At 38.2% G+C, this 26,569-nt stretch overlaps 1 protein-coding gene and 1 pseudogene across 1 annotated transcript in view; one reads left to right on the forward strand and one right to left on the reverse strand.

Annotated features, from left to right (window-relative positions):
- Window positions 1-26,569, reverse strand: part of LOC110060349 (uncharacterized) — a 154,046-nt gene that overhangs the window by 60,550 nt on the left and 66,927 nt on the right. The window contains exons 55-61 of the mRNA XM_089276679.1: window positions 25,759-26,013; window positions 25,297-25,490; window positions 14,619-14,955; window positions 13,834-13,959; window positions 13,256-13,378; window positions 12,627-12,749; window positions 11,373-11,501 (exon numbers count right to left, since the gene is read on the reverse strand). Coding sequence (XP_089132805.1) covers window positions 11,373-11,501; window positions 12,627-12,749; window positions 13,256-13,378; window positions 13,834-13,959; window positions 14,619-14,955; window positions 25,297-25,490; window positions 25,759-26,013 — 1,287 coding nt within the window. The remainder of the gene's footprint in view (window positions 1-11,372; window positions 11,502-12,626; window positions 12,750-13,255; window positions 13,379-13,833; window positions 13,960-14,618; window positions 14,956-25,296; window positions 25,491-25,758; window positions 26,014-26,569) is intronic.
- Window positions 15,301-15,899, forward strand: LOC149098335 (uncharacterized; annotated as a pseudogene).

Below are 26,569 nucleotides of genomic sequence, written 5' to 3' on the forward strand. Positions count from 1 at the left end.
GGATTTTTACATGTTTCTTACAGTCCCCCTTTTTTCATTTACATGCCTTTTACATGTTTCTTACAGGCCCCCTTTTTTCATTTACATGGTTTTTACATGTTTCTTACAGTCCCCCTTTTTTCATTTACATGGTTTTTACATGTTTGTTACAGGCCCTCTTTTTTCATTTACATGGTTTTTACATGTTTCTTACAGCCCCCCTTTTTTCATTTACATGGTTTTTACATGTTTGTTACAGGCCCCCTTTTTTCATTTACATGGTTTTTACAGGGTTACAAACATAACATTTCCAGACTTTTTACAGCATTCGCTTGAATTATTTACATGTTTCTTACATGGTTTAGCAAAGCAATTTACATGTTTTTTACAAAGGTAGATACTGTAAAAGTGCGTAAAATATTTTACAGATTTTTACATGTTCTTCAAATGATCATTGTCGACAAAGACAATGTAAATCACTATTTACAGAACATTTACATGCTGTACTAAAAGCTGTAAATTTCCTGTAATTTTATTTTACAAAACCGTAACATGTAAATTGTAATTTACAAAGAATGTAAATCAAGATTTACATACTGTAAATTAAAATTGACATGTCCATGTAAATTTTCAACTTTTCCAGTGAAAGTTAGCGGTAATCATCAATCTTTTGCCTTCTTTACACATCCATCGACGATTAGTCAACGCAAGTTTATCTCTGTTCACTTTAAAATGGCAAGGAAAGTCACTGTAAGTAAATTCAATTGAGTGTTTTGAAGTTGTGAGAGTTTGCTTGGTTGTTTGTAGCCTGGCGCTGTATTGGCACGTAATCCTGTGTTTCTCTCGGCGTAAAATTTGAGTCAATTTCAGTCGAGTTTATCTCCTGATCTATCTACCCTATTCAATTTAGGGTAGAAAAGTCTGATTTCAAATGATTTTAAAAGCAACGACTGACAGAAATTCTCTTTGTAGTAAAACTTCAAACTTCGCACGAAATTTCACGCCGCAAAAACAATTTTGAAGAACTTAACTGGTGAAATAAATGCAACTAACATAAGGTAGTTCGAAAAAAATCTGTTCTTTAATACATCTGTCTTTGTCTTTTATCTGAGTTACTCGCTCGTTGCTAAGAGTTTTTTACAAATCGTTAGTAAACGGCGCGGAAGCCGATTCAAGTTGCGTAAACAAGCCCATTTGTAATCTGTAAAACCAATTTACCGCAGGAAAAAAACATAAACATGTTACTTGTCGGCTTAGGGTCGGTCCGTATAGTGAAAAATCGTGACTTCGGGCTCGAAAATGCTGCCCGAGGTCGCAGGCCGAGGGCAACATTTTCAAGATCTCGGTCACGATTTTTCACTATATGGACCGACCCTAAGCCGACAAATAACATATATGTCTTGGTGGCGGAGTTCAAAATATAAGTTGCCATTACATGAACTTGTCGAAAAGATGTGGAAGTTTGCGATAAGGAGAGTGACATTAAGTGCCTGTTTATTTTTGATGTTATTATGTCAACCGTATAGGACGTGGGATTCAGTCTAAATGACCACTTGTTTAAATTTCTGGTACCACCAGTTGGTGAATCTATCCCAGAAAGCCTTAGATGCTGTACAGTGGTACAGTAGGTGGATTATTGTTTGTTTTTTAGTGGCGCATAAGGAACAAATGTCGCTCTCAGTAACGCTAGCTCCAAAAAGGCTGAATTTGGTCGGTAAAATGTGGTGGATTATTTTAAACTGGAAGGCAATTAATTTCGAATCTTTGGCTTTTAAGAAAGGCAACGAGTACACTTTGTGGATGTTTTCTTTGGTAAAACCGAAATTAAGAATTCTTTTCTCTGATGTCGGTGGACTTACGTTGTTGCTTAGAAGTGTAGCGTAGGCAATACGGGTCGACGGAAGGTTTTCAAATGGGGCGTTTTGGCGCAAGTTGTTTTGATTTAATATTTCTTCCATTCTGTAGGAATGGCAGCGATGAGGCCATAGTACAGCGAAAATGGAATATTGATGTTCACTTTGGGAATAAGCCCGTCTAGTAAGAGGAAGGTGTTGTCTTCTTTTAAAAAAATTCACACTGGGGATTTAACCCCCTCCAAGCGCTAAACAGGTGCAAGTACACCAATTTTGCTTCGTTTTTCGCCAAACTTTGCTTTTATCTTTGGATACTGTCTTGATTATTTTAGTTGGAAAAAAACTGACAAAATGTCAAATTATGACGTCATAATTAATGACGTCAACAACACGTGATATATAAAGTTTCTTCATACTATAAACTACATCAAATGATAGAGCACGACTAGGAGAACAATGTACTGAAAACCGTTTCTCAATATGAAAAATATTTTTTGAGTTAAAACAATTTAAAGAAATTTCAGTGTCCCCCGCCCCGAACTATTTTTTCTCAAATCAACCCCCCAGTTTTCATTGAAAAATGCTACGAATTAGATAAAATGAAGATCTTGGTGTACCTAAAAATGGCATCGTTTTAGATTTTTTGTTTTCGCCTTTAGAACGATAATTTAATCTCTTAGATAATCGATGAAGTCACTTTTTGTGACGTCACACAGTAGTTTTTGTTGCTTATAAACGTATGAATAGCTTTAATTTGGATTTTATTTAAAGCTATACCCGTTCTGCTCATCAGAAGCAATCAGCCTGCAATATAATTGGAGTTGCAAACACGAAAAAGAGCTTTCATTTCGAAAGTTTTATTTCAGGGTGGATCACTGCTTTACTGATAGGCATTCCTTGACGTTCAAATTGTCATATCTCCTTTAATATTTGAGATATTAAAGAAAAACGGTTTTCAACTTCTCGCGTTGCCCTCTTTTGAAAGCGTTAAAACAACGCTGGAATTTCCAAACTCTAAATTAAGAGTATGGTGTGACGTCATCGGTTATGACGTCATCATCTGACTTTTGCTGTCAATTTTTTCCTAAAAAAGTTGGACTTTTGTCCTCTATTTACTTGCCAAGTTTGATAATGGCATGTCAAGTTTATTTGAAGTTATACAAAAATGAGCGCTCAAAGGGGTTTATATCCCCAGTGTGATTGTCTAATACTTGTAATCTGAACTGGCCGTCTCCTATCAGGATGCGACTATTAATCCAGATGATTTTGTTTTGAATACAGTGGTCTTCTGAAAATTTGTCAGAAGAGCGTTTTTGAAGAGCCCGTTTGTGTAAATTAAGGATAAGTGTGGACGGCAAGCCTACATGTAACCGTAGAAATAAACCTGTGTTTTCAAATTTCTCCTGTGTAGTGTGGACGGGGCCTGAGTTGCTTTGTCGAAGTAATGGAATCGAAAATTGAGTTAATGCATACGAAAAGCATGTGGAATATCCGTTGGTTTTCGTATTTGAAATTTTGGTCGTTTTTCTGCTTTTAAATGCATTTCTTGGCTTTTTATTGAATGATAACCAATATTAACTGACGTTCCTGAACATTTCTTACTTTGGGCCATCTTTGAAGCGAATTCTATGGTTAAAAACGGACGGGATTATTTAACCCTCCCATGTAGTGATTTGCAAACATTTGCATACGATATGTCTTCGTTTTGCTTATTCAATTCATTCGGTTTCGTGAAATGCTTATTGGTGAGTTGCTATGAAGGTTATTGATAAACGACTAGTAGAGCTACGGCCGATAAAATGACTGCCAAGTTGTCGGTAAAAATAATATTGAAATTACGCTTTAGAGTGTTCATTAAATAAATTAATTGAAAACCGCACGTTTTTAATACTTTAGACGTTTTTCGGCTACTATATGCATTTCTTGGCTTTATCTTCTATCTTGGGTTCACAGTTTTATCTTTTTGAAAAAGAGAACAGGATTTGCTATTTGACACTCGAACGTAGTGATTTGCATATGTTAATCATGTTTATGGAGATTTCCTCGTTTTGGTTGTTGTTCAGTTCATTCGGCTGGTGAAATGCTTATTGGTAAATTTCTTTAAAGGTTGTTGTGTTGAGTAAATGATTAGTTTTTTTATTAAGGGAGCTCCGCTTTAGGCTTGGCTAAATCTGATAAGTATCAGCCAACAAGTTGACTAATGCAAATCCTGCATTTTAATTGGCTATGCTACTAGAGTACTATTAATAATAGTCCTCGAGTAGCCAAATTCGCCGCTTTTGAAAACCTTCCAAAATACTGGCGGCCGCCTCTCGTTTTGTGGAAATTTCAGAGGAGTTTTTGGATAATTTACTGGATCATCCTATCCCAAAAAAGACCAAAAGAGCAACAAAAACAAAAACAAAAACAAAACGTGACAGTTATGTGAATTTATGTAAATTTGGCGCAATCGAGCGTGACGCTTTCTTTCGTTTTATTGCCAAATAAATATTTCTTCAACTTGCATTTGCTAACTTTATTAGTGCCCTTTCTGTCCGACTAGTTGGGTGATACTAAAGCAATTAGACCCTTCGCCCTCCAGGGCTACGGGTAAATAGCCCATTCGGCTTCGCCTCTTTTTGTTGGAGATTCAAGGCTGCTTATCTCGAAAAAATGCTCAGCTATCCCAGTTTTCTTTGTGGATTCCAATAGCCCTTGCTAAGATCTACTTTTTACAGATGGTACTAATCTGACGAAAATACCTTTGTATTTAGTAGGCACCGTCCTTAAGTGATCGACGAAATTTTTTCTTGCAGTGAACTTTTTGAAGCCCTCCGAAGAAAAATTCAATGAGGCATGTGCTGTTTTCATGCTTCTCTGTCATCGATAAGTCTGGGCCAATGCAGCTTGAGAGGTAAAAAAAAGCTTTTTCCAGTTTTTAGCGGCCAATTTATATTCTATCATTAAAATATAACAAAATGAACACGAAAATCGTGTGTTCGTTTTTTATTAGCTACTTATTAATCGGGAGAAAGTTCTATTACGGGAAAATCTAACGTTGGAGGTTAATAAGTTTTTTATTGTATGCCTTTTTGCTTTAATAATAATAATGATTATACATTTATATAGCGCGAATACTATGAAATATTCAAAAGCGCTTTACATATAAAGAACCTAACAAACTAAAACAAAGATCAATAAAAAGCATAAAATGTGCTAAAAATACAAAAATATAAAATGGCTTATGCAACTAAGATTTACAAGCCAGTAATCGTCCCGTGGGCATTACGGGAGAATAATGTCCTACAATTAGCTAATCAGAGCGCGCGTTATATCGGCTACAAAAGACAAGCCATATAATAAAATATATACAACTATCACAAAACTATTTGGACATGCCTACAGGCAGCAAAGGCGAGTTAAAGTGGGTCATACCTCAGCAAAACAAAATGAAATACAGTGGAATTCCGATTCTTCGAACCACCTAGGGAAACGAAAATTTGTTCGAAAAATCGGAGAGATACGTTCGAGAAATCGGGGGTTAAATTACAGTGTTCGACTGAGGAGAGGGAAACGACTTTTGGTTGGAGTTATCGGGAGGTTCGAATAATTGAGGATTCCAGAAATCAGGATTCTACTGTGCTTTAGTTTGTCTTAAAAAACACATTCATTGAACAAGTTCTTTAACTAGATATGCTAAATGCTGTAGAGAGTACTAGTTAAGGTTGATAGAAGGTATAACTCCGCCACTCGTCTCCACGTTCTGGTCTTGACGATCGGTTGAAAGATGTCATAGCTATGACTTCTTCATGATCATCATATGGCATGCGCTTCACCTCTGGTAATCTGTTTTTAAGGCTAAAAATAAAGCAAAAATTAGGAAAAGAACTAACTAAAAAGCTCTCGTGTTATATTTTGCTTCACCTTTTGCTCAACGGAATTCTTCTTCCACCACTCTCGAGTGGTACTCGAGAGACATTGATTATATCCACTTTGGCATTTTAGAAGGTTAAAAAAAAGGATAAAGTCTGCGTACGAGCCAAGTGGCTCATCAGGGACAATCAGGGCGGGGGTTATCCCGGTTTCTGTAGCATGAAGTGACTGGGAGTATTTCCAGTCCCTCCTGGATGGAATGATAGTCCATAGCAGGGTTACCCTGGCATCAAATTCGCCGGTACCCATTTATACACCCGGGTGAAGAAAGCCACAGTTTGGGACAAGTGTCTTTCCCAAGAACACAATACAATGTCCCCGGCCAGGGCATAAACCTGGACCGCTCGATCCATGGTTAGTCAAGCGCACTACCCATGAGGTCACCGCGCCTCCACGACACACTTTGGCAGGGCTAACCATTAACGAGCTGACTACTGTCGAGATTCTGTTGACTTCCAAAGAATCACAAAGAATCAACAAAGAGTTAATTATATCTTACCGCCAGAACACGATCAAAATAATCAAGATGATGACTACCACTCCTACACCAACACCAATGGCAGCCCACGTCCAAACATTGCTTGGCTCATCTGGTCCCGCTGTTGGTGACGTGGTCGGCGTGGCAGGTTTAAAGAGAACTTCTACATCAGAGATGTTTGCCCCAATAGCTGACTCGAGCGCGGACTTGTGAGCTATAATGATCTCTGCCAGTGTACTGCGAGGCAGGACCGAGATATTTCCGATGAAGAGTCCAAGCGGCTGCTGCACATAAAACGCTACCTGGAGAGAGCCCGATGCGTTGCTAGGGTAACCAGGCAGTAGGTGAACCTGGTCTGTGGTGTAAAGTTCCGTAAAAGGGGAACGTCTGATGACAAGATTGAATATTAAAAATATACTAGTTAGTCAAAGTCCTAATTCCAATTATTTCAGTTTAATATATGTGTGACACTGAACTGGCCTTGGGGCGAACAAAGCGGCTTCAAATCATATGGCTTAAAACCAAGAGAAGATCGAGGCTAGAGATTGAATCCCCCATAAGTTATACCGAAGGTAATCCCTCTTAAGTTACTTTTAGACATAGTGCCCAGTTCTTCCACGGATGTCACTTGCGAGACGCGTGCACTGCCCAAGCAACTTTCTCGAAAGGACGAAAGTCTAGCTCAATTTGCCTTGGGTGTAAGGCCTTAAAGGGGGATTCATTCTCTTACCTTGATCTTCTCTTGTTTAAAACAAAATAAAACAAACAAAGAAAAACAATACATGACATACTAAGAGAAGGTAAGAACATTCCAGACAAGGTAGATTTATGGTCACAATTTAATAGCGGATTTTAATGAGCCAGACAGGATTTAAAGTCTTGCTCAATTGGCACGAACACGTCTGCAATCAATTCAATATTTCTGTCGGTGCAGTATTTTAAATGGTAACTCAATCCAAAATTTTGTAAGTAAATTGAAAGGGGACCATATCGTCTACGACGGCTATGTGAAAGGGTTGCCTCTTCTGCCAAAGATATCCTCCTTGTATAAAACTTTATTCGGGTTCCCCCCACCCCAACCTCTTGTAATGTGTCTTATTCAGAAGTGGACCTCTTTAGTACACACACTTTTGAGATTCGGTAAGAACCAGTGATCACCTTTTTCGCCTGGCGTCCTTTAGGGCACATCTTGTCCTGTTCGCAGTGCAGAAATCCGTTGTTACAGACGCCATTTTGTCTTTGAATGCCTTGTCCTTTTCGAAATCCCATTCAAACTGTCAAAGATGTAAAAACATTCCAGGAGTTCTTGTCAATATAAGCTTTTGTTTAAGGACGTTCGCGCGAAAATTTCCAATCAATAGTTGTTTTTTTTTGAAATTTTTACTGCTTGTTTCAGAAATGCTAAAAAAAATTGCGGGTCACCGAATTCGTTTCAGAGAAAAAGCGAGTAGAAAACTACCCTGATTTTGAAAAATCAGCATGGTCTACAGGGGTTTATAGTTTAAAATATCGAAGGTGAGTCAACGGAGGCAAAAGATCTTAGTCATATCTTTTATAGAAACTTTGCCTGAAGAACGCTTTTACGGAGCTACTTTCGAAATTATTATTCTGGGCAAGGTACATAAAACTATAGAAAAAGCCCAAAACATAAGTTCAAAGTTACATAGATTAAACACGCTACATGAATTACGTGACTGGCGTCACTTAATATATATTTTCAGTTAGCTCCAATTGGAATTCCTAGATTATTGAGGTTTAGACACTTGCTTATAATAGAAATATGTAGAGGTTAGTCTTTCCCGTCCACACTCACTCGATTAGTCTGCAAATATTTTCTTTACTTTTATGTACCTTGCGTGAAATAATGGAACGATGTTGGAATAACGACATGGATCAACTCTATTTTTGTATGATTTCCCACAAAGCATGGCCTACAAATAGAACAAAAACAGACTAGAGTGCTCAACAATAGAGTTCTTTGAACATACCGCATTATGCAGATTTGAGAAGAGATTGTCGCAAACTTTTGCATTTTACCAGTGTGAACCTTAATTGCCCAGAATTTTTTTTTCCCATATTATTATAGTAGAAACGACACACTTTTGCTCTGTACTTGCTTTGGTTCCATATCGGACATACCAAGATGGGTTTTAAGCCCGCAAAACTACGCGTTTTTAGCCGTTTTCATAGGGGTTTGAAAAGGCAATTCTTCGACGGTCGACGAAATCCTTCAAACTGCTTGAAAAATTTAAAACTCCCTATTGTTAGATAGAAGAAATGTAAAGCTCTTGTGCTAAGTTTACCCCGTGTTCTAGTTTTGTAAACTCTTTCAATGCGATTACTGAGAACTTTGTCAATTTTCCAGATATTTTTTGCATATTTAATGAGGCAAAAAGCTGTATTTTCGTTTTTTGCGAATTTCTCGAAGACTTAAAATTCTAAGAAAATCGGAATAATAAATATTTTCGAAAGTAGCTCCCTAAAAGCGTTCTTCAGGCAAAGTTTCAGGATTTTCGATTTTTCGAACCTGGCCAGCCATTCTCGATAATTCCAGTCAGTGACTCTTAACCCTTCAAGAAACATTTGAAACCGTCACAAAGATAAACGAAGAGCTAAAAAGAACGGAATTCGATAGTGCATTTTGCAAGAAATTCAAACCTCTAGTCGATAGATTTTTCTGCAGTTTTTCGCTAAACGTTGAAAATCGGTAGAGAAAATGATCCATTAAAAGAAAGATACGGGTCACCGAACGTCCAAGATCCAGGCAAAGTTATAGCAGTGGCCATCTGCCCTATCATTGTTCATATTATTACTTAGCGCGGGCTCTCATGCATGACGTGGCGTGTGAATTTGCGTGCGCAGTAAGAATGCGCAGAAACAAGTAGTGCAAACGTCCTTAAACCTTGTGAACAAGTCATACAGCATATAAACGTCGGGGTAAATTTATCCAACACTTATCAAAAACAACTCTTCAGTTTTCTGTAAAGACCTTGTGCTTCCAAGAGTTTACTGTAATTGAGTTTAAACTGTTTGTGTTTATTTTCTTTCAGTTTTTTGTATAAGTGTGCGTACAAAAAGTGGTATATTACTTAATACAAATGATGCAAGGGACAGAAAACGAAAATGCTGCTGGTATTAGCAAAAAGATAGAAATATAACAATGATCTGATCAGCAAAAAATAGAAAAAAAAGGCAGTGAAGCAATTGCAATGCTGATTACTACGCAGAAAGCACTTACATCGCTTGTGAGTGGAATTAGGAACTGCACAGCTTCTTCCCTCTCTTTCTTTGATGGCACACGCGGTTCAGGTAACACTAGCTTGGGAGCTGTCTCATTCTTCTCTAGACCTAATGAATATTTTAAAGATGTTTTTTTTTTTCCTTTTGATATACCAAACAGCAAAGACAATGATGATATAGCAAACAGCTAGGAGCAAAAAAGGCCAAGATTGAATAAGACTGGGATGTATGGCAAACAACGAACTCAAACAATCTCGGCCCCTTACTTCAAAGAGTGAATTACAAAGCAAGCAGATGCGATATTACTTTTTATCATTTTGCTTTTAAGAAAGAATCCAAGTTACGAGAGAGCGTGTTTTTTAGTCACAAAGTTCTTTAGTGAGGTTTTCAATAAGGTGTTGTAAACCAATGACGCCGAAACGTTATGTACAAGCGTTTATATCTCTTTTAAAGCCAAAAATATAACTTTGCTCATTAACAAAGGACAGAAAATTTAGTGCACCATTCAAAACTCAAGGCAGATTTACGCTGTTGCTGCAGAGCGTGCGACAACTCGCGATTGGTTTTGATGTAACTTCTGATTGTTTGAGACAGTTGCCCGGAGTTTGTTAAACCAATCACTTGGAGTAGAAATGCAAAGCAGAGCAATCACGAATCAATTTCGACAGTCAGGTGAAAACTGCTCTGAGCCAACCATAGCCAGAGTGTAGAGAGGCAAACCCAAGGCAACTAGCCATTTCCAAGTTACCTTGTGCCTCTGCTTCAAAACGAGTCTTCGTGCAAAACCTTTCTTATGAAAATGAGTTTGATTGCATGAAATGAACCTGTAGGTGGAACTCATTTTCATAGGAATGCTTTCGCCCTTAGACTCGAAAATGGAAAAATTACTGAAAATTACTTAAATTAATTGCTCCTTAATTTTGGCTCGAAATTTCAGGTTATGGTGTCACAAAGGAATTACAAAGTTGCCATGGCAACGCTCTGTGCAAACTTCCTCGATTCAATAAACAAGTCAAAACCCACGATTGTAAGCGTATTTTGTCACCAACGATATTGAAAGGTGATTAAATGGCGCATTCGTGAACTTAGGATTTTGTCAAAATTTTAATAATTTGTCTCGCCCAAAGGCTGGAGAAATTATAAGAATTTTGACAAAACACGCGTGAAATTATTTCCTAATTTCATTCGTCATTATTTGATTACCATACTAATTCATCTCTGATTACCTCTGCATTTGCCATCAATAAAGTAAAGATCTTGTTCACATTCACACTTGTACGAGCCGCGAGTGTTGACGCACTTGTGGAACTCATCCGTGCAATTGTACAAATCTTCATCCAGGCATTCATTAACATCTGATTAAATTAATACAACAAAAAAAGGAACATTTTCGTTTGTTTTCTTCGTCCCACAGTTCGGTCGTAGGCTCGACACAAAGCGCATTATATATTTATTATGAAGCCCTGGTAAAACGGACTCGCAAGTAGTCGCATGTAGTCGCAAGTTGAACTTGCGTCGAGAATTACGTTGGGTGGCCAAACCAGCGGACTCGCAAGATTTCTCGCTAGTGTATGAAAGTCGCAAAAAAATCCCATTTCAAGGCAGACATATCCTGTATTTCGTTGGCTAATAATAGGCAAATGGACGTCACCCAACTTGCGTTGACTTGGTTGAGTACGTGGTCAAACGGTGAAAAGTTTCGTCGACTTGCGTGCAAATTTGGTCTTGACCAAACTGAGCGCAAGTCATCGCAGGTCAACGCAAGTGCACGCAAGGCCTGGCCAAACGGAGTTGAAAGTAGACCCAAGTTTTCAGTTTGCGACTACTCGCGAGTCCTTTTGGTCAGGATTTAAACATAAATCATCATACCAAAAGTAATGAAATGAGATTAACGATTACATGTTAAATACCTTCACATTGGTAACCATCCCTGTTCAATTCGAATCCTTCTTCGCATGAACAGTAATAACTTCCTGGAGTGTTATCACAAATCTGGCTGCAGCGATGGCGAGGATTAGCTGGATCACATTCGTTGATGTCTTTGAAAATGAAAACAGAAAATTAGATGGCAGATAATTATTTTAATATATACCGGTAGGGTGTGTGATATTCCATCTCAGCAGCTAATATTTCATAATCTTTCAGTATTGTTAACGCATTACATCAGTTAAGTGTAGGTTTTGCAATAATATTCAATATTAGTCTAAAACTGCAAACCTCCTATCACGAATGTCGTTCTCTTATTGGCTACGCTACTCACTATCTTTTCTGTTGTAGATAGTGAGTCACGGTGAACGATTGATATCAAAATGCCAGTTTTTTGGCGTTTTCGAAGTGTCTTTGAAAGAGAAGATTTAGATAATGTTTTAAACGACTTGTAGATTTATACTAAATCAAGAGGCCGTTTCCGAGTTGCCTTTTGCCTCTGTGTAAAAATGAGTCTTCTTGCAAAACCTTTCATATGAAATTGAGTTCCACCTACAGAATCATTTTCAGGCAAATCAAACACATATGAAAGATTTTGCACGAAGACTCGTTTTGAAAGAGACACAACGTAACTCGAAAAAGGCCTATTTAATAAATTATTCGTTTTCCATTTCAACGCGTGATGGGTGGCCCAGGTTGCTTCCTTGTCAACTATCTGCACGCAGTAGAAATCTCGAGCACATACTCTAATATAATAAAGTGAAATTTATCAAAACTCTACTCGGGATTCCGACCCGAAGGGATTAATTAAATCGCCTTCTTGTTCTCTGAGTATTTGGTATTTTATACACGAGAATAAATCGAATTCCTTCGTAAATTATTATCGGAAACTACAAACCTCATCTGTCGTGAGCCGTCACACTGTATCTTGTATATGGCAAAGCCTTAACACTTCATTATAATAATCAACTACAAACTTCAGCTGTCGTGAGCCGTCGCACTCTATCCTGCATATGGCAAAGCCTTAACACTTCATTATAACAATCAAGCAGATCTATCTCCTACATGCTGAATTACGACACTCATTAAAAATCAAAAATCAAGGAAAAAAAAAAAGTGAAGATTTGCTCAGGGTTATGCCTTGAGCTTCTCCCATCTTGTGCATCTTAATGATTTGTAGGAACGTTATACCACTACTCCCAAAAACTATTAATCGATAAAACAAAGCTATCAAGTACCTCTGCAGGCCTTTCCATCATTCTCCAGCTCGTAATTAGCAAAACATTCGCACGTTGGTTGGTTATTGCTTCCTTTGAAGCAGACATGTTGACAGCCATGTCCAAAGGTACAAGGGTTTGCGGCTGTAAAGAAAAGTTAATCACGTGACCAGGCAAGAAACTGTGCAGCAAGTGAAGCCCTAAGTACTTAAGAAGCTACGTCAAGATTTGCGCATCTTGAAAAGTTTAGCTTAAATTTTAAAGATTTAACATCCCAGTTTGCCACGGCATTTCTTGAGCATTTTAAAGTTCTTAACGATGTTGTCAGCTGTTAAGGCATGCTCGACCCTGAAACGTTTTCCGATCACGGAATGTTAATGTTCTTCTACGCGTTGATGGAGGTGGCGGCAAGAGTTCATTAAGAACAAAAGACCCAAACTGAACACGCAAGCGGATTCCATTCGTGCGAAACTTTTTTACATGAATGTTTTCATGTAACGTTTGCTAATTTCATTTTCTCACGTCCTAAGTACTATAAATATGCCTTGGCGTTATTTTTAATTTATTCATTTGACAATGATGACATGAAGTCGTCGAAACGTCATGTAACTTTACTCACGTTAATTTTCCTGCTTAGATATCAAACTTACCTAAACATTTTCTCCAGTCAGCAGGATCAGGGTTGAAAAACTCGTCACATGAACAATTGTAGCTCCCTATACTGTTGGTACACTTCTGCATGCAGTCATTTGAAGGTTCGCATTCATTAATGTCTATCGATAAAATGGTCAGTTAATTATTTCATACTAAGTTTACAAAGGTGATTTATCCTTTACAAATTCTAAATTGGATAGTAAAAGAGTTTTTGACCGGAACGTAAAGTTTTTTTCTCAGAGACATCCTTCTTGTATCAAGCCTGTATTGGAAGTACAGAGAAAGGGATTATGTTCGAATTGTCCCGCTTTTTCTTCAAGCCTTTAATTTTATCCCTTGGTTTTAGACCACGCTGAAAGACGAAACTTCTATTGGCTAAATTTAGACTAGGGACGCGGGAAAACTGAAAAACTCCGCACCTTGTTTTGAAAATGATCGGACGATCGATAAAGCCCTGAAAGAAAGATTTTTTAAATATGGTTTTGGCACTTCATATAACGCCGCGGTTAAAGAGCTTTACACGTAAACAGTTAAAAATTTAAGTGATGTAAATTCTATCCAACAAATGTCTTACCATCACAGCTACGACCATCAGCGTTTAGTTCGTATCCGTCGTGACAATCACAGAAGAACGAAGCCGGAAAATTGACACAAAGCTGTTCACAGTCGTTTGACGAATTATTTTGACATTCATCAAAGTCTGGAAAATGGAAAGATACAGAGAACATTTATAGGCGAATAAATAGCAGCAGTCACATCAAAATCGAGAAAGAGGATGTAAAACAAGACAGTGTAAGAGGTATGGAAAATTGTCGGTCATTTCACCTCGGTAGTCATAAATTATGAACCCCTGCCATTCAAAACCGACTAAATTGATTGGAAAAAATTTCGGACGTTTGATTTTCGGACAGGTTTTAACTTTCTTCGGAAAAATGTCGGACAATAATTTCGGACACTTTGCTGAAACATAGCTAGAGTAAATTTACGCTTTCAAACACGAATTAGACTGGAACAACATCTTTGAAAACGATAGTTTTACTGCACCCTCACGGTCTTAAGAATGCTCCGTTACGTATGTTAAGCAGTGTCTCAACTAGGGTTTGCTCTATAAAGCACGGAATAAAGGAAACTGAGAGCTTTGGAACTACTTCAAGGTTGTATACTGTACTCGAAATATTTCGCACCTTTAAAATTTCGGACACTTCTTTTGTCTGAAATCGAAATCGTCCGAATATTTTGCAAGTAACGTATTTAAAACTATCATTTTAGGTACTTCGTTCTCATATTTAAAGCGTCGTTTCTAAAAGGAAAACGAACTTCCTTCATTCTCAAGGTACCCTGCCAATCCTGTAAGCTCACCTACACACTGAGCGCCATCTCCAGTGTATCCTGATGGACAGGGTCCACATTCATACCCACTGGCATCGGCTGGCGGTGGAAGATCAATGCACTCAACTCCTGTATAGCAGGGCTGACCATTACTCTCGCAGGCGTCAATGTCACTGTCACAGAACCTTCCTGTGTATCCCCCCTGACATGCACAACCCATGTATACAAACTTGCTGTCAGTGTTGACATTGTCACCTTCTTCTGGTTGCACACACTGACCGCCGTGGTTGCAGGCGCACATGTTAATTGTTGGACTCCAGGTGGCACTTGCGCCTTTGTCGTCAGTAGCAACGAATGACAGATTGAACTACAATAAGAGAAAAAGATAATTGTGAATCGTTTTCACCCTTTTCAGCTATGATATTTCGCACAAAATGCCTGACGACTCGTGGAATTCCTCGTAACAGATTTGCATTCTGATTCACAAGGTCAATCAAAGGAAACTATCAATCGATATATGTTCTACTATTGCGCTGCGACATTGCAAAGTTGACTGCCCAATAGTTACGGTTTGACTAAAAAGTTTCAAATTCTTCGGTCGTTGTTTTCTCAGTTATTTTAATTTTTTTTGTTTTCATTCTTAACAATTCGTTTTGATTGTAACTCATTAGGATTTTCCCAACTTAGTAAACTAGTATTTCAGCAAAAAAAGATGACGTATAATGGTTTAAGTTATAAAAAGAGGTTAAGGGAATGCCAAAGTCGCAGAGGCAACTTAAAATTCTTTGGAGTGAAGGAGGGAGAACGTGAATCTAACAGCGATACCGAGACTGCTTTACGGGAATTTATGCCCACGAAGCTGAAAACTCCACCTAACGATGTAAAGGAAATACACTTTGACAGAGTTCGTAGGATTTCTACGCATACACACGATGGCCGAAACTCCGGATCCCGTCTAATTATAGTAAAACTCTCCGCTTATCAAGACAAGTACTTCATAAAGTTGTTCATCAAAAACTTTCCCAAAGGCACCAGCTTTGGAATATCCGACGACTTTCCATAAGAAGTTGATGAGATAAGAAGGAAGTTATACTCCGTTCTCAAGGCTGCCAAACGTGAAAAGAAAGAAGCGTACTTTAAGGTAGAAAAACTTTTAATCAACGGCTCACTCTACCGAGAACCGGAAACAGCTCTTTTCCCTCTGTACGGATGTTTAATGAACGGTTAGTTTTAAATATGTTTAATTGACTCTCTTGCTCCGCCGTACAACTCAACCATTGCTAAATTGCTGCCGCTAGTACCCCAATTTTGACCCAGTCAGTAAACGCCGCACAAAAGCATACGAAAGTCTGAAGTAGTGAGTAGCTTGTGTTGTGTGTGTTGTTGTATTTCTGTTGTAAGTATGTTCAAATTTATTTATCTAACTTTAACTTGGTCAACAAAAGAAAATTAAAACTAAGTTATGATATCTCGCCGCACAGTGAGAACTATAGTATAAACAAGTGCTTAATTTCTTCTCTGGAATATTGTGACTTCGCCTTCTACAGAGAATCTAAATGTATAAAATTATATCGCTAAATGTAACAGGGTTAAACGGTTCGAGAAAGCGAAGACAGGTTTTTCGCTGGCTACATCAACAAAAATCGGATATAATTTTTTTGCAAGAAACTTATTCCTCGCTCGATACTATCGGAAGATGGGAGACGGAATGGGGAGGCAAAATCGTATCTAGCCATGGGTCGTCTCATAGCAGAGGAGATATGATTATTTTTAAACCACGGCTTGACGTAAACATTGAGAAAATTGCCTCAGATGATCACGGGAGATATATTTTAGCAGAGGTTGTTATTGATAATAGAAAAGTTGTACTGGTTAATGCTTATGCACCAAACGATCCAAACAACAGGTTGTATTCCTAAGGGGGCTTTCAAATATTATCCTCGGCAAATATAGAAATGAAAATCTTGTGTTGGGGGGCGATTTTAATTGCGCAATCGGCACTTTAGACAAAAGAGGTGGCAAACCTGTTGACATTAGAAAAGCATCGACTATTGAACTAAAGGCTTTGATTAAAACGCATAATCTGCTCGATACCTGGCGCTGCAAAAACCCGGACTCTACGTGGGCGAATCGCTCAATGAAAATACAATGTAGACTAGATCACCTCTTCGTTTCAAATCAACCGAGTAATCGAATTTGCGAGAACAAAATAATTCCAAATATTTATTCTGACCATTCTGCAGTCTTGATCTCTATATCTTTCTCCGAATACGAACCCCCTCGTAGGCTCGGCTTCTGGAAATTTAACAACTCGTTGTTGTCTGACACGAAGTATGTAGAATTATTGAATTTCTTAATTCCAGAGGTCGCCAACTGAGGACAAGGGTTTGTTCTGGGAAATGATTAAAATGGAAAGCAGAGCATTTACAATAAAATTTTCGAAAAAAAAAAAGCGAAAAGCAAGCGTGACGAAGAGTCTGCCCTTTTGTCGGAGATGATCAAGCTGCAGTGCAAGCTCCAGACAGCATACAGCGATTCCCTAACGAGTGAATTAGAAAGAATAAAAACCAAGCTTTCAAAAATAGCAATCGTTAAGACGCGTAACACGATTATACGTAGCAGAGCGCGCTGGTATAAACATGGCGAGAAAAACAGTAAGTATTTCTACAATTTAGAAAAAACAAACCAAAGGAAAATACATATAACGGCCTTAAAAGTCAATGATCACGCAAAATTAACCTACCCGAGAGAGATTCTTGAAGAGGAAGAGCGCTTTTTGCTCATGGATGTTATGTAACATCCATGAGCTTAGGAGGCAGTCGTATGGCGCTCGCTCGCTCGCTCACTCACTCACTCACTCACTCACTCACTCACTCACTTACTCATTCACTCACTCGATTCTAAACCTGGATTAAACAATTTTCTCCTACCTCCCCTGCTAAGTATTATTTTTGTCCAAAAGTGTCCAGTCGTCTTCGGGAAAGTTCTTTGACGTGGGGGGACTAGAAAGGCGTACATTTTTGCCCTATAAATCGAGAGCCTGGGTACGAGTTTGTCGAACACCTCGAAGATTGAAGTCGGCCATTTTGGTTTCATGTGATTTTCTTTCGTAAATATGTATGGGCTATTGATCAAGGGTGAGGTCAAGATGGCTGGATATTGGCCAAGTTCTTTTTTTACATGTTTATGGACCGAGACGGAGTCGAGGTCCATAAACTCGCAAAAAAAGAACGAGGCCAATACCCAGCCATCTTGACCGAACAAGCTTGGTCAACAAAGGATTTATTATAGGGCCTTCGGGGAAATTTCTCTTGCGGGACGCGGTAGACCCGAGCGGGCCAATCACCCGCTTGGGTAGCCAATCACAGCGCAGGATTTGATTCGTCTTGCCCGCTCACGGAGCTAGCCATATAATAAGTTTTTTTTTTTTTTTTTTTGCCTATCAGCTTTTGCTCACACCTAGATGAAAGCTGGTAGAGGTATTTATGACTGTGGTCATGTATCGTTCACAACAGCACGGTCGGTGAGGTCAAAGAATTGATACAAGACACCCGGGAAGACAAGGCCAGAATGTGAGATCGTGATTAGCTTTTTTTCTTGGCAAGAGAATTTGATGGTTTCCACTCGCTTTCTCTCGTTGTGTAGTCTAAGGTAAGCTTAAATTCTTGTTAGGTTTGGTTTCATTGTTTCTTTATTGTTTTATTTTGTACGTCCACATTGAAATTCTGCCTGTGTTAATATCGCAAGCTCGAAATTTGTAGGCTTGTTTTTGAATACTTAGGGGGAAAAAAATTCGAATTGCGTTTTCTTTTAGTTTTGTTGTCGTTCACACTACATTTCTTTTGCATTCCATGCAGTTCGACCGGAGTGAAAATTTCTTCACGAATGAGGTGCAAGGCAACCTACATGTATGATTGAGTAAATACACACTGTAATATTTTAGTGATGGATGAACAAATTAAGTCCAATAGACTGTGTAGATCTATTTGTTTGCGAGAAAGATATACTGTCCAATTGTGTGGAAAAGCCGGACGCATGGTGGGTGGTGATGTAGACTTTTTTTTTGCTCCTAGAAATGAGAGATTTAAACAAATTGACATCAAAACTTGAATTATGGAGAAGAGAATGCTTGATACTTGTCAACATTAGTATGTTCTGTAATCGTTGCAAAAATTTATTAGCAGAGACATATCTACAATCCTTTCGAATATTGCTGCATTGCTAGTGAGACCAGCACAAACAATTACCAAGACATATAGGAATAAAATACCGTGATTTTTGTTTCCAAGAAAGAAAATTATTGTTCTTTTACTTGCATGCACTACAATATGGTAGAAGTATCCTTATTATTGTATTGCACCAAGCTGGGGGACTTCTTCCTACAGTTGACTAAAGGTGCACTTTTTTTCAGGCTGGAGGTGTTATAAGACTTAACAGGACAGGGATTTCAAACATTAATAATTTTGATTATTTATCCCAGAAATAAGATCTAGTGGGCCACATTAGGTTTGTGAAAGGGGTTTCAGGCTAAAAGCTTCACGTATATGAAAGGAGAGCTTTTCCTGTCAAAAACACTGTAAAATGGATAGGTCTCTGACCTTGGGCCAGAGCCTCCTTGTACAAAACTTTGTTACTTCCCTTCCTCCTTTCCATGGACATAGTTCTATAGAAAAAACCTTATAAGTTGTAAATAACAACATTCCCTTCACTTCAGGTTCATGATTGAAACAAAACTGTCTGAAATCATTCTTAAATATTGAAGGAAATACGTATTTCTTCTATAGATTTCCTGTTTACCTGCAAGCTACAATCAAATTGTTTATGTTTGACTGAGCTTAACAAAGTAAACACGATTTTGCCAATATCCACGTTTCACTTAAGTAAATTGAGCAAAATACTCTTGGCAGTCCTGGCATTCTCAAGTTGATTGTCTAAAATAAATTTCAAAATCATGTATTGTAATTTTTGCATAATAGTAATCATTGTTATTCAGCTGTTTCATAATGTTAACTGAACAAGGACCATAACCAATTTACCTTGACCCAAAATGCACTGCTGACTCATATACATAATTATATCGTCAATTTTGGACTGATTGGTAAATATGGTGAACTCTCATTTAATGATTTCATTTTGAAACAGACTGTTGTTACATCATGGACAAGTTAATAAGATAACAATGTTCCAATTTCAATCAAAATTAATTGTTATGCATTTTAAAATTTATAAGCTGTCTGTGTAAACAACCTGTTATTTGATTTGAGCCCTGGCTGGGAACATTGTGTTGTGTTCTTGAGCAAGACACTTTACTCTGATGGTGCCTCTTTCCACTCAGGTGTATAAATAAGTACTAGCATCCCATCTGGAGGTAGTAGAAATACTCCTAGTCGCTTCATGCCACTTGGCTCATATGCAGACTTTACTTCCACTTCGGAGTGGCTGTTTGCCTCTTTTTTAGCACGAATGCTCGTGCAAAACATTTCACAGGAAAATGACTTGATTTTCAAGAGAATGAACGTACAGGTGACATGTATTTTCATACAAATAGTTTTGCCCAAAGACTCGTTTTGCCACAGAGGCAACAGTCAACTATTCATCCATGATCTGGCTCAGGGAGCCTTTGATTTAAACATATATATACATCAAAAAACACGAATCCGAACGCCTCGGAATTCTTTAATACAGAAAATGTATTATCAGAAGAAACTACAAAAATTTGCGAAGGTATTATGTCTATCCATGAATGTAAACGAGCGCTTATGACAATGGAAAGCAGTAAAACACGAGGTACAGATGGCCTCACTTCAGAGTTCTATCGCTCTTTTTGGAACGCTGTTAGTAAATTCATGGTGGAAAGTTTTAATTATGCGTTTCAACACGGATCACTTTCTATCTCTCAACGACAAGGTATTATTTCTTTAATCCCCCAAAAAGAATAAGAACGCGGATTATTTAACAAATTGGAGACCAATATCGCTACTTAATGTTGACTACAAAATTGCGACCAAAACTATTGCTCTAAGCTTGGAAAAGATCTTGCCAAGCGTAATACATCCTTGTCAGTCCGTCTACGTAAAGGGTAGATTCATTGGAGAAAGTATCAGACTAATAGCAGACACAATGGACTTCACTAAAATTAAAAATATATTAAGTATAGCTGTTTTCTTAGATTTCGAAAAAGCTTTTGATTCAATTGAATGGGACTTTATCCAAAAATGCCTTGAATCTTTCAGCTTTGGACCAAATCTGCGGCAATGCATCAGCGTGTTCTACAAAGACATCTCTAGTTGCGTCATTAACAATGGCGTCGCCTCTAAACACTTCTGCTTAGAACGTTGTGTCCGTCACGGTTGTCCCCTTTCAGGCATACTCTTTGTTATTGCTATGGAGCTTCTTGCCCAAAGTATAAAACGGTCAAAAGATATCAGGGGCATACATATCCAGGGAAATGAAGAGGTCAAGCTCACGCAATATGCTGACGACACAACTGCCCTTCTTGCTGATGTCCAGTCAGTTTCTTATTTATTTGACTTACTTTCACTGTTTGAAAAGTGCCTAAAAATAAATCAGCCAAAATCAGAAATGCTATGGCTTGGCTACATGCGCCATAGGAAAGACGCAATTTGCAACCTCCAAATTAGCGATGATCCTGTTTACGCGCTCGGTGTACATTGTACTTACAATATTAAATTGTCTCATAAGAAAAATTTCTTTGAAAAATTAGGATCCCTAAAGAAAACCTTAAGAGGTGCCCTCTGTAATTTTTAACTATGGCCATTTGAACCAGAAAAAATCAAATTCCTCAAACTTTCTCAGATGAATGGTCTAGATAAGTGATTCACAAAAATATAACTTTCAGTTCAATTCGATTCGTATTTTAGCGCTGGGGCCACCATCTTGGTTTTGCCCCTCTGAGAGGGCTTTCAGCGGCCATTTTAGGGTACATTTTTAACAATTTGCCATACAAAGAAAACGATCTAAATCCGGGTAAAAACCCTTTATTCGAGACAAGCAAATGTTTCTTGTTACATTGAGAGGCTGTTTTGGCAATTTGATCATCACCTGATTTTTCTACAGAATTTTAAATTTCTTCCCTTTCGGACTACTGATGAAGCGCCACAAAAAAGGCGAAGTTTAAAGGAAAATATCGCCAAAAGTACATCACTTGAGATCCCAAAACTACCCTCCACTTAAAGAGCAATGTCTCACCTGTAAAAACATGCAATAAAATTTTGGGGCAGTTAAAACTGTAAAATGTTAGAAGAAGAAGTTTAAGCTGTGCTTTTGTCAACAAAGACCGCCGTCCTAATTAGCATAATAACGTAAAAATAACGATGCACAAAGAAAATAATGACATATTCCACTTACCTCGCGACATGTCGACAACTGGATGTTCCACGATGCCTCATGTTATATTTCCAGTCTGTTTCAGCCACATTTTCGGTGATTAGTGTACGAAATCACTCTCAGACATCGCCACGGTTAAGCAGATTTCAACTCTCCGAAGCCCGCTTCATAACATCTATCAATATTATTTGTCTTTCGCCTCATAAGCCGCCGTTTACAAGAAGTTTAACAATTTTCTGAGATCCTAACTGACCCAGAAGTCTGTTAGCAGCCTTTAAAATCCTCCTCTTAATCGAGGATTCTCATCAAGAACTCGTTTAAGCTCAGTTCTGTTTTGATCTGTTATGCATCCGCCATTATTCCACAGATTGCGTTACAATTGACAAATGCGCATTCCAACGGGTAGGGGTAGGGTGGGTAGGAAGTGAAAATGTAACCGACATTAAAGCCATTTTGCGCATTTCTGTGGCTAAACTAGTTACTGGCTTTCCCAGAATGATTTGAACATGAGCTTCTGCTTGCAGGTATTTTCTAGGTTATTTTTGCAGGGTAGGTGAGGGGGGGGGGGGGGGGGGGGTCGATAGACAGTACCAAGTCAAAAGATTATGATCTGTGTATCTTGATCAGCTTTATCAGTTCATCAGTGAGGCCCTATTAGGGGTTTTCAGGATACTGGATATTTGGGTACAAAATTAACAGGATGTGAGAAATTTAGGGGAAAAATTAATGCGGTAAATTGTTAAACTTCTTGTAAACGGCGGCTTATGAAGCGAAAGACAAATAATATTGATAGATGTTATGAAGCGGGCTTCGGAGAGTTGAAATCTGCTTAACCGTGGCGATGTCTGAGAGTGATTTCGTACACTAATCACCGAAAATGTGGCTGAAACAGACTGGAAATATAACACGAGGCATCGTGGAACGTCCAGTTGTCGACATGTCGCGAGGTAAGTGGAATATGTCATTATTTTCTTTGTGCATCGTTATTTTTACGTTATTATGCTAATTAGGACGGCGGTCTTTGTTGACAAAAGCACAGCTTAAACTTCTTCTTCTAACATTTTACAGTTTTAACTGCCCCAAAATTTTATTGCATGTTTTTACAGGTGAGACATTGCTCTTTAAGTGGAGGGTAGTTTTGGGATCTCAAGTGATGTACTTTTGGCGATATTTTCCTTTAAACTTCGCCTTTTTTGTGGCGCTTCATCAGTAGTCCGAAAGGGAAGAAATTTAAAATTCTGTAGAAAAATCAGGTGATGATCAAATTGCCAAAACAGCCTCTCAATGTAACAAGAAACATTTGCTTGTCTCGAATAAAGGGTTTTTACCCGGATTTAGATCGTTTTCTTTGTATGGCAAATTGTTAAAAATGTGCCCTAAAATGGCCGCTGAAAGCCCTCTCAGAGGGGCAAAACCAAGATGGTGGCCCCAGCGCTAAAATACGAATCGAATTGAACTGAAAGTTATATTTTTGTGAATCACTTATCTAGACCATTCATCTGAGAAAGTTTGAGGAATTTGATTTTTTCTGGTCCAAATGGCTATAGTTGAAAATTACAGAGGGCACCTCTTAAATGTCTGGTCCCGAAGAGACTTATCTATGTACGGTAGAATAAATATTGTTAAGACGTTAGCCCTCTCCAAACTTGTATTCATCTCCAGTGTTATGGAGACTCCAAAAACCTTTACAACAGAGGTCAATAAAATAGTGTTCGATTTTATCCGGAAGCAAAAACCCGCCAAAATAAAAAAGACAACCCTCATCAAGAATAAATCGGATGGCGGTCTTGGCATGAAACATTTTGTTCTTTTCGATAAAGCTTTGGAACTAACTTGGGTAAAACGGCTGTGCTCCGACTCAGATGCACCGTGGAAGTATATTCCAAAATCGTTTCTCTCTACTGTCGGCGGCACTGAGCTCTTTCAATGTAATTATGACTACAACGTTTTTGATCTTAATGGCCATCTTCCTGAATTTTACAAAAAAATTATTCATCATTGGCAAGAAATCGTGTCTACGACACCTCACAGCAAGACCGAGATACAGTCTCAGACAATCTGGAACAACAAATTCATTACCATTGACAAAAAAATGGTATATCTGCCTCATTGGCACCGAGCAGGTATAAAGCAAATTTCAGACCTTTTTGACGAGCATGAAAATTGCGTCCTGCTTTTCCTTTCCTTGCGCAATAAATACACGCTAAATTGCAACTTTTTAATATATCATAGTCTACGATCCCTCAAAGTTGGAAGTAGCTCCTTCACGTTAATTTTGGCGACTCTACTACACTCCCGCCGCCAATCTGTACTATAACGTACAAGATGTTAGACGACAAACTGTTAACCTTACAAAATCTTCCTCCTCCCACTTTAGAAAAAAAAACTATTATCATACGACATCGCGAAAGAGAATCTAAATAAAATTTATCTTCTGCCGTTCACAGCCACAAAAGAACTTAAATTGGCAATGTTCCAGCACAAAATCATACACAACATTTTAGCCACGAACAGTATATTATACAAAATGAACAAGGTTGCCTCCTCATCCTGCCCTTTCTGTCCCTGTGATAGTCAAAACATAAGTCATTTGTTTATTAGCTGCCCGCAAGCGTCTTCCTTTTGGTATAACTTCCAAAGTTGGTATTCTACCGTAAGTAACGCGAGTTTACTTCTCTTCGAGCCAGAGGTATTATTTGGAATTACTCGTCCCTGTACTCACCGTTCGACCCTCAACCACCTCATAATGCTAGGCAAAAAAATATATGCTAGATAGAAAAATATATTGCTGCCACGTTGAATGGTGAAAGGGAATTTCAACAGAAGTGGAAAATCCTTCTCACCATTTAAGGCGTTTCCCTTAGTAATTTGCTGCAAGGTCTTTTTTTTCTACTTGTTTGTTGTTGTTGTTTTTTTCTATAATTAAGTTACAACATTGTATTGTGACTCCTTAAGTAACGTAATGTGTAAGTCATAATAAGTTATTATTGCGTATTGTCTGTAAGTAAGGTAATGCCAAGTATTGTAAATAGTTGGGTTTTTTTATTTTTTGTAAGTGACGTTTGTAAGACAGTAAAAGCATTAGAAATTATAATAATAATAATAATAATACCAATAATGTAGTGTATTGTAAGTAGGTTAAGTATTGTGTCGTGTTGTAAGAAGAGTAAGGCAATGCAAGTAATTATGTGTTTAACAAAAAAAAAAAAAAAAAAAGAGGTTAAGAAACTAAGCTACGCCACGCGTATAAGATATTTACTGTTTTCAGTTCCTTTAATTTTGAGCGGAAAACAGTTTTTTTTATGTCAGACTCAACGTTTCCTCAACGGTTACTATATATAGAAGATACCTTGTAGCCTACCTTTTGCGACGAGATAACATTCCATGTAAAGTACAGCACGTTTCCACTTTGGTTCACTGTAGCTTCAGCAGGCTTGTTAATCACACGAAATGTTATGGTATCGTTATCCACAGCAGTGATATTCAGCTTAGCTGTTTCATGAAGTGTGACATTTATCACATTTGATTCGGTTACTATCTTGGGTGGGAAGTTGTCTACAAAAGCAATATTGAAAGGAAGGGTGTGAAGATAAAGCAATTATATAACTCATCAACCAACTATGTAAAATGGAAACCGGAAACAAAGTATATACAGCTCAGCAAGTGAGAGCTATTTTTTCCAAGTTTAGAGATTGACCTGTATAGCAGCAATTTCTACCTGGGCAGTTTTCTTTCCTCGCCTAAACGATAACCCATTTTAACTAGGGCGAAAAGTTTGAAACACATTACAATACAAGAGTGGAATAACCCTTTTCTGACTTACTAAGAGCGTTCGATTCGTTGACCAACTGAATGCTGATATCTTTGGTTACCACGCCAACAGACAGATCGTTTGTAGAGGCCACATCAAACAGGCATTCGTAATCTTCACCACATTCTTCTTCAGCTTTTACTCTTAAACTGTCGTTTTGCCACCTGATGTTATCCGCAAACATGGGAACGAAACTAGTGTTTTTAAAGGTATCCACGCTTTCATTTGGAGCATAGGTGAAGAGTGACTGGGATTGGTTGATTTGCCCTAAAAGAACATCAAAAACAGCATGAAGATTTCCTTTGGAACGAGAGCTATTGTCACATTAAAGTGGATGGATCGTTTTGGAAGGTTTTTTTGTATTTTAAGAAAGCACTAATAGAGTTTCCATGGTCTTCTGTTTGGGTCAAGAACCTCCTAAAACTTATAACGGTTTTTATTAAATCTTGTCATGTTTACTCACTGAGGTTAGAGAAGAACTAATACGTTTTTGTCCCAACTGGATTATTTACTAGTGTCCATACACAAGTAGACTGTTCACAGTCCCCTGTTTTTCCGTAAGATCGTAGATGTCGATCGTTGAGTTCGATGGGCGGCCATCTTGGTCTCTTGATGCGAGCGAAACTAGGCAGAGTACAAAATTCCCGTGGGTAGTGGCGGTGGGGTTAATAGCGTGGGGGTGACGGAGCGGAAAACATAGGGAGACTGTAACAGCTTCACTCTCTATGGTGTTCGTTGCGTTAGTTGATCCAGCAACGGCAACACCTGATTGGTCGAAGGGACAGTAGAGTTCATCAGAGCGTAGCAGAGCGTTGACAACTTG

The sequence above is a fragment of the Orbicella faveolata genome, unplaced genomic scaffold (assembly GCF_042242905.1).
Source record: "Orbicella faveolata isolate gen_17 unplaced genomic scaffold, um_ofav_v1 contig_46, whole genome shotgun sequence".
NCBI lineage: Eukaryota > Metazoa > Cnidaria > Anthozoa > Scleractinia > Merulinidae > Orbicella > Orbicella faveolata.